Source organism: Squalius cephalus (assembly GCF_949319135.1).
Source record: "Squalius cephalus genome assembly, chromosome: 23".
In the NCBI taxonomy this organism is placed as follows: Eukaryota; Metazoa; Chordata; class Actinopteri; order Cypriniformes; family Leuciscidae; genus Squalius; species Squalius cephalus.
The window spans coordinates 9,009,559-9,018,323 of record NC_137144.1 but is presented as its reverse complement, the minus strand read 5'-3'; the positions used below and the strand labels follow the sequence as shown (position 1 = coordinate 9,018,323).

The following is an 8,765-nucleotide window of genomic DNA, read 5'->3' as shown; positions in this document are numbered from 1 at the left end:
AAGTCTGACGAGTAGTTTCTGTTTATGATAAATGACAAACATATAATTCATAAGTAATAATTCATAATTTATTTTATGCATTAAAAATAATATAATGCGTATGTTCTATTTAATAGACTTTAATTTTTAATTTTCCTAGTATAGGTTGGTTCACATTTTTTAAAATGTACATTCCACAGTCGTATGTTAAACCTCCACAGACAAAACCAACACTTGACAACACTTGATTAATTTAAATTACTTTTAAATGAATACAATTAATCAAATTCTTGAAACTTCATGTTCATTTTAATGTGAGTGAATATGTAGTGATGTCTAATGTAATAAGTGTATTATATGCACATTTACATGGGCTATCTGAGTTGGTGTTTTGACATACAGATCAAAATATGCATCAATGAAAAACATTCGAAAGAGCATAAATCACTAGGAAAACATTGCATTATAAACATGTGATTTGTGTATTTACATACAATTTACAAGACATTCATTCATACTGCTCAAATTTAACATTCATTATTATTATTTTTATACAAAAGTTTTATATACAAATCATATTGCAAAGACATTTAGAAAGCTAACAGATGGTTTCATTATGTTCGGAGAAAGGAAGACCATCCTCAATATCCAGCGTCACATGTGAGAGTTCCTCTAATGACTGTACTTTGTGAGCAGAGCTTGCTGTAAATAAACAAGAATTGTCATTTTACCTAAATATCCACACAAATACACAAATGTATTCTTCTATAAGAGTGCAAAATAATAAAGTATATATCATTTTGTCATCAAAATGCCATGTTTTTCTGTTGTTGTACAAGTGCCATTGCACAGTGATAACTTCAGTTTAATAAACCATAAAAACACATCAATCATTGAACAGTTTATCATACTTCAGATAACCTAAACTAGGTCTAAACTGCCTGCCTATCTGTTTCCCTGAAGCAATTAGGAGAGATGAAGAGATTCAGGAGTTAAACTGCTCTATTCACATGTGAAAAGTGAATGGGGTGAAGGGAATAAACAGGGAAACTATACTCACAATCTTCTAGGTCAAGACACATCCGCAGAGGAGGGATCTCGCTAAACACGGTCATCATAACCTGAATCAAGCCGTGCAAGTCACACTGCGGCTGTAAATAAATCCCCAAACAAACAGAAAATTGTAAATCATTTGTATAGTGACAGGCGAAAACCATTGTAACATCTTCAAGCTGTAGTCTTACATATCTCCACTCATCCAGGTAAGGCATCAGGATCTCTCCATTGCTGTTGACGTGTTTGCTGGTCACAACAACCATCTCACGGGTGGGTTTCAGATAGCAGATGGGGGCCGTGCGTGGATAGCTTTCCTTTAGCCACAAACCCACTGGGATATTGTACAGTTTCCCTAAAGCACAAAGTGTAGAAGTGTTTTGCTTGCTGCATAACACGTTTCTTGACTGTAAAACAACAGGGAAGTAAGTCCACTTATCTTTATGGTCTAACTTACCATTAAAAAACACCTTAATAGTTCCAGTCAAACAGACCAAGGTCTTCGCTGTGCCGTCATTAAAGACTGTGAGGAAATTACAAGAAAATGAAAAGCTGAAAAAAGTTAAGGAAATTCATGTAGTTGGAAACATAAACACACAATCTTAAGTTCACTCTTAGGTTCACAATGTAAACTTTTCTTTGATTTATATGGTAAATAACTGTAAAATAAGTGGCCATTAAAATGATTGTAATATAACCAAACAGTACTAAACTGTGATATAGACGCAATATTTTCTGTGATGTCCATTATTAATTACTGTAAATTCAAGTTAAGTCAAACTCGTTGTCTTTGTAAAAGTAAAATTTTTTATATTCATTTCAAATACTTTTTTAAAATAATAATTATTGTTATCATTGCTTTTATTCCGTAAAGCACCAGAACATTGTTATTTGTGGATAAAAAATTAAAATGTGAGAGAATATGAAATTGTAATATCCCAGTGTGTGAATCTGCATATTTACATATTTAAGTAAGTCCTTTGTTATGATAAAGTCTGAATATAAAAAAGATTTTAAAATAAACTGAGCATGAAATACCAGGAATGCACTGAATCATAAACATTTGGCTTGTAAAACAAATAATTGTATTTACATAAAATATAGTAGGCTATATAGGTGATATTCATGCAATATTTTTTTCAGGGGTTTTTGTGATGCCATTTATTAATTAGTGAGTTCAATTAAGAAAAGATTTTTGTTGTCATTGTAAAAGAACACAAAAATATATATTTTGCATTTTTGTTATCTTCGTATAACTTTCAATTATTTACACATTATTTTTAAATAAATTAAATTATTATTATATTATTTATATTATTATTATTATTTTTAAAGCAACAAGAACATTAAGAATAACATTTATTTGTAGATATTTTAGAGTATATCAGCCTGTAAAAACATTTTGCTTCAAAACAGTAGTACTTTTGCATATTATGTAATGTATAGTGAAGTTAAACACAATACTGTATGTAAACTTGTAAAGTTTAAAGCCTACAGAACAATACAGTTTCCAAATGCTCACAGATATTTTGTGAAAATGCTATACAAATAAACTGAATCATATTGCTCACCAAATCTCTCCAGAACTGGCTCAAGATACTGATGCTGAGACAAAACCGTAGAGATCTCTGACAGCACCTTTCTCCTGTGATCATATGTCTGAAAACACGTCCACATACAAGGCTTTATTATACGTATGCACTTACCTGCAACATACACCTAAAACTTTTCATAATGCCATGTCGTATTTGTAAGTAACACTTAAAGGCATAGAGTAATTCACCCAAAAATGACAATCCTGTCATCATTAAATCATTAAATTCATACCGGTTTAGAACAACTTGAGGGTGAGAAATTTATGACATGATTTTCATTTTTGGGTGAGCTATCCCTTTAAGAAAGACAAATCGTGAGACATTTACATAAAAAAGGTTTTCTTTAGGTTTTACCTTAGGTAATCTCCGCCTTAGATCACGAACTTGTGCAACTGTCATGATTTCAAATTAAACCCAAACTGAGACAAGTGCTGTTTAGCTCCTGAAGATCTTACGGTGTTTTTCACAGCAGGAAGTTTATTAAGCTCATAAGAGAGCTCCCTTCAGCTCAATAAAACAGGTTATTGCCATAAACAGCCAATAGCAGAGCAGTTTTAGGGACATTTATGCAAACTGGGACTGTGATCTACCATCCAAAGGTCATTCAGAACAAATAAACTGCACATAAACATTCATGTGTATGTGTGACAACAAAAGCTTTTTAGGTGCTTCTTCAGAAGACATCACAAGGAAGGAAACATTCATTCATGTCAATGATTGGTGTACAGCCACACTAACTAAACCAAGCATGTTGTCTTGAAAATGTTCTATATATAGTTCTATGTACAATTATTAATAGTCATGCGTTAAACCAACACAATCTCACAGTAATGCATAAGTATTTTATGAGGAGGATAATTCACACGACCTCACTCGTACGTTTTCTTACGATTAGTTCAGACCTCAGGTAAGTGTAGGGTAGGGGTGGTCCTTCCTGGTGACTCTTTTGAAAATTTTACTAATTCATATGATTCACTCAAAGCAATTACGAATTACTGTGAGATCGGGTTGGTTAAACCAAGCATTTTTCTGACCCAATAATATGGAAACCTTTGATGATGCAACATATTATATTATACATTGTTATGTTATGATATGTTATATTTTATGTTATATTTTATGTTTTATGTTTTATGTTTTATGTTATATGTTATATGTTATATGTTATGTTATTTGCTATGCTATGTTATGACTAACTTTTATATTTTTCCATTTTTGGTTATTGTTACATGAGTGTTATAATTAAGGTGTTTAAACATATTATATATATATATATATATATATATATATATATATATATATATATATATATATATATATATATATATATATATATTTATATAATTAAGGTGTTTAAACATTTAAACACACCAATCACATGGCAGTTGCTTCAATGCATTTAGGGGTGTGGTCCTGGTCAAGACAATCTCCTGAACTCCAAACTGAATGTCAGAATGGGAAAGAAAGGTGATTTAAGCAATTTTGAGCGTGGCATGGTTGTTGGTGCCAGACGGGCCGGTCTGAGTATTTCACAATCTGCTCAGTTACTGGGATTTTCACGCACAACCATTTCTAGGGTTTACAAAGAATGGTGTGAAAAGGGAAAAACATCCAGTATGCGGCAGTCCTGTGGGCGAAAATGCCTTGTTGATGCTAGAGGTCAGAGGAGAATGGGCCGACTGATTCAAGCTGATAGAAGAGCAACTTTGACTGAAATAACCACTCGTTACAACCGAGGTATGCAGCAAAGCATTTGTGGCTACAATTTGCACGAGCTCACCAAAATTGGACAGTTGAAGACTGGAAAAATGTTGCCTGGTCTGATGAGTCTCGATTTCTGTTGAGACATTCAGATGGTAGAGTCAGAATTTGGCGTAAACAGAATGAGAACATGGATCCATCATGCCTTGTTACCACTGTGCAGGCTGGTGGTGGTGGTGTAATGGTAATGTTTTCTTGGCACACTTTAGGCCCCTTAGTGCCAATTGGGCATCGTTTAAATGCCACGGCCTACCTGAGCATTGTTTCTGACCATGTCCATCCCTTTATGACCACCATGTACCCATCCTCTGATGGCTACTTCCAGCAGGATAATGCACCATGTCACAAAGCTCGAATCATTTCAAATTGGTTTCTTGAACATGACAATGAGTTCACTGTACTAAAATGGCCCCCACAGTCACCAGATCTCAACCCAATAGAGCATCTTTGGGATGTGGTGGAACGGGAGCTTCGTGCCCTGGATGTGCATCCCACAAATCTCCATCAACTGCAAGATGCTATCCTATCAATATGGGCCAACATTTCTAAAGAATGCTTTCAGCACTTTGTTGAATCAATGCCACGTAGAATTAAGGCAGTTCTGAAGGCAAAAGGGGGTCAAACACAGTATTAGTATGGTGTTCCTAATAATACTTTAGGTGAGTGTATATATATATATATAAATATATATATATATACATATATATATATATATATATATATATATATATATATATATATATAGAAATATAAATATATATATATATATATATATATATATATATATATATACAGTGCTATGCATAAGTTTAGACACCCATGCTAAAGTTGACTAAAAAGAGGAATAAAAAATCATCTTTTGGAAATTGAACTTAATGCCTTAATTAAAAAAATTAGGAAAAATCCAACCTTTAAGGACACCAATTTTCTTTGTGAATGAATAATGTATCGTAAATAAATAAATGTTCTTCCTTAAAATACAGGGTGCATAAGTTTGGACACCCCTATGTTAAATTCCCATAGAGGCAGGCAGATTTTTATTTTTAAAGGCCAGTTACTTCATGGATCCAGGATACTATGCATCCTGATAAAGTTCCCTTGGCCTTTTGAATTAAAATAGCCCCACATCATCACATAGCCTTCACCATACCTAGAGAATGGCATGGTTTTATTTCAGTTAGCCTAATAGCTGGTTTGATTTGCATTGAGAGATGATCTTATGGAAAGTACTCCATGCCAATCTCTAGGTATGGTGAAGGCTATGTGATGATGTGGGGCCATTTTAATTCCAAAGGCCGAGGGAACTTTATCAGGATACATATTATCCTGGATCCATGAAGTAACTGGCCTTTAAAAATAAAAATATGCCTGCCTCTATGGGAATTTAACATAGGGGTGTCCAAACTTATGCACCCTGTATTTTAAGGAAGAACATTTATTTATTTACGATACATTATTCATTCACAAAGAAAATTGGTGTCCTTAAAGGTTGGATTTTTCCTAATTTTTTTTAATTAAGGCATTAAGTTCAATTTCCAAAAGATGATTATTTATTCCTCTTTTTAATCAACTTTAGCATGGGTGTCTAAACTTATGCATAGCACTGTATATATATACACAGACACATGCATACATATAACATATACACAGTACAAGTTAAAAGTTTAGATGAATTAAGGTTTTAATTGAAAAAAGTCTCTTATGTTCACCAAGGCTGCATTTATTTAATCAAAAATACAGTAAAACAGTAACATTGGGAAATATTACTACAAATTAAAATGAAAAGTATTCTCTTTTTTAAATTAATTCTTAAAAAATAAATTAATACTTGTATTAGGCAAGGTTGCATTAAATTGGTCTAAAGTAACATTTATAATGTTACAATATATATATATATTTTTTTTTTTAAATAATAATTGTTGTTCTTTTGAGCTTTCTATTGTATTACATTTTCCACAAAAAATATTAAGCATATAATATTATATATATAATAATGATATACAGCTATGTCATAAATGTCACAGGAATAAATAACAACTTAAAATATATAGCCTACTGTATAAAAATGTAAAATGGCTATAAATAGTAATAATATTTCATAATATTACACTTTTTTACTGTGTGTATATACGTATACAGCCAAAACATTATGACCACCTTCCTAATATGCTGTTAGTCCTCTGAGTGCTGCCAAAACAGCACCTTCCCCCCGAGGCATGGACTCTACGAGACTCCTGAAGGTGTCCTGTGGTTTCTGGCACCAAGACTTTAGCAGCAGATCCTTCAAGTCCTGTAGGTTGCGAGGTTTAGCCTCCGTGGATTGAACTTGTTGGTCCAGCACATCTCACAGATGCTCATCGGATTGAGATCTGGGGAATTTGGAGGCCAGGGCAACACCTTGAACTCCTCATCATGTTCCTCAAACCGTTCCTGAACAATGTGTGCAGTGTGTCAGGGGGCTTTATCCTGCTGAAAGAGGCACTTCCACCAGGGAAACACTATTGTCATGAAGGGGTGGACCTGGTCTCAACAATGTTTAGGAACGTGTCAAATTGTCATCCACATGAACGATCAGACTCAGGGATTCCCAGCAGAACATTGTCCAGAGCCTCACACTCCCTCCATCGGCTTGACGTTTTCCCACAGTGAATCCTGGTGCATCACTTCCCCAGGTAAACGGCACACATGTACACATCTGCCCATGTGACGTAAAGAAAACGGGACTCATTGGGCCAGATGACCTTCTTCCACGGCTCCAAGGTCCAGTTTCGACACTTGCGTGTCCGTTGTAGGGGCTTTCGACGGTGGACGGGTCACTCTGATCGCTCTGTGGCGACACAAGCCTTGCCTTTTCAGAGATACTCTGAGCCAGGTGCCTTGCCATAATTTGGCCCTTGTTAAAGTCGCTCAGATCTTTATTCCTGCATCCAACATGAAATGATCATTTGCTAACCATCTAATCTTCCCAAAGACCTTAATATGTGGCTCGTTAAAGGATGATCAACGATATTCACTTAACCTGTGACAAGTCATAATGCTTTGGCTCACCAGTGTGGCAACCACGAGAACATGCCTTATTGATGCCAGAGGTCAGAGGAGAATGGCCAGACTGGTTCAGCTGATAGAAAGACAACAGTAACTCAAATAACCACTCGTTACAACCGAGGTCTGCAGAAGAGCATCTCTGAACAAGTCGAACCTTGAAGCAGAAGACACACCGGTGACACTCCTGTCAGCTTACAACAGAAAACTGAGGCTACAATTCATACGGGCTCACCAAAATTGGACAATAGAAGATTGGAAAAAAGTTCTTGTTCTGACGAGTCTGGATTTTAACATTCAGATGGTCGGTCAAAACTTTGCGTAAAAAACGTGAACGCATGGATCCATCCAGCCTTGTCTCAGCGGTTCAGGCTACTGGTGGTGTAATGGTGTCGGGGATATCTGAGTATTGTTGCTGACCAGGTCCATCCCTTTATGATCTTCTGATGGCTACTTCCAGGAGGATAACACGCCAAATATCACAAAGCTCAAATCATGGTTTCTTGAACATGACAATGAGTTCACTACTCAAATGGCCTCCACAGTCACCCGATCTCAATAGAGCACATTTGGGATGCGGAGGAACGGGAGATTCACATCATGGATGTGCAGCCGACAAATCTGCAGCGACTGCATGATGCTCTCATGTCAAAATCTCTGAGGAATGTTTCCAGCAGCTTGTTGAATCTGTGCCATGAAGAATTAAAGCAGTTCTAAAGGCAAAAGAGGGTCCAAACTGGTAGCAAGGTTTACCTAATAAAGTGGCCAGTGAGTATATACACACACACACACACTATACTGTATGTAACGGTCACACAGGGGTGCTGTTTTCTATGGAAGCTTGTTTCCGCCACAGAATAAAACATTTTAAAAGATAATTGCAACATTTTATCTCACAATTGCGATATAAAGTCACACAATTATGACTTTATATCTCGCAAATCTGACTTTCTTTAATCTACCAACTGCATGTTATAAAGTCAGAATTGCGAGATATAAACATGCAATTCCAAGAAAAAAAGTCAGAATTGCAAGTTTATATCTCACAATTCTGACTTTATAACACACAATTTAGACTTTAAAACACGCAATTCTGACTTTATAACACAAGTTCGACTTTATAACACAATTTTGACTTAATAACACGCAATTCTGACTTTATAACAAACAATTTTAACTTTATATCACGCAATTCTGACCTTATAACACAATTTCGACTTTATAACACACAATTGCGACTTTATATCACGCAATTCTGACTTTATAACACAATTGCGACTTTAAAACACGCAATTCTGACTTAATAACACAATTACGACTTTATATCTTCCAAAT

General features: G+C 35.0%; 1 protein-coding gene across 1 annotated transcript; it reads right to left on the bottom strand.

Annotated features, from left to right (window-relative positions):
* Window positions 1-48: 48 nt before the first annotated feature.
* LOC307151836 (tumor susceptibility gene 101 protein) lies at window positions 49-3,167 on the bottom strand. The gene is made up of 6 exons (XM_079860033.1): window positions 2,982-3,167; window positions 2,604-2,691; window positions 1,490-1,555; window positions 1,224-1,387; window positions 1,040-1,130; window positions 49-681 (listed from the first exon to the last, which is right to left on the bottom strand). The coding sequence occupies exons 1-6, from the start codon at window positions 3,024-3,026 to the stop codon at window positions 578-580; spliced, it is 558 nt and encodes a 185-aa protein (XP_079716159.1). The 5' UTR covers window positions 3,027-3,167; the 3' UTR covers window positions 49-577.
* Between the last annotated feature and the right edge of the window lie 5,598 nt (window positions 3,168-8,765).

Bases quoted from the DNA above. Each gene is read 5' to 3' on its own strand.
- LOC307151836 (XM_079860033.1), bottom strand. From the start codon at position 3,026: ATGACAGTTGCACAAGTTCGTGATCTAAGGCGGAGATTACCTAAG. The intron at 2,692-2,981 runs GTAAAACCTAAA...ACGTGTTTTCAG, and splicing joins TAAGGCGGAGATTACCTAAG to ACATATGATCACAGGAGAAA. The intron at 1,556-2,603 runs GTGAGCAATATG...ATTTCCTCACAG, and splicing joins GCCAGTTCTGGAGAGATTTG to TCTTTAATGACGGCACAGCG.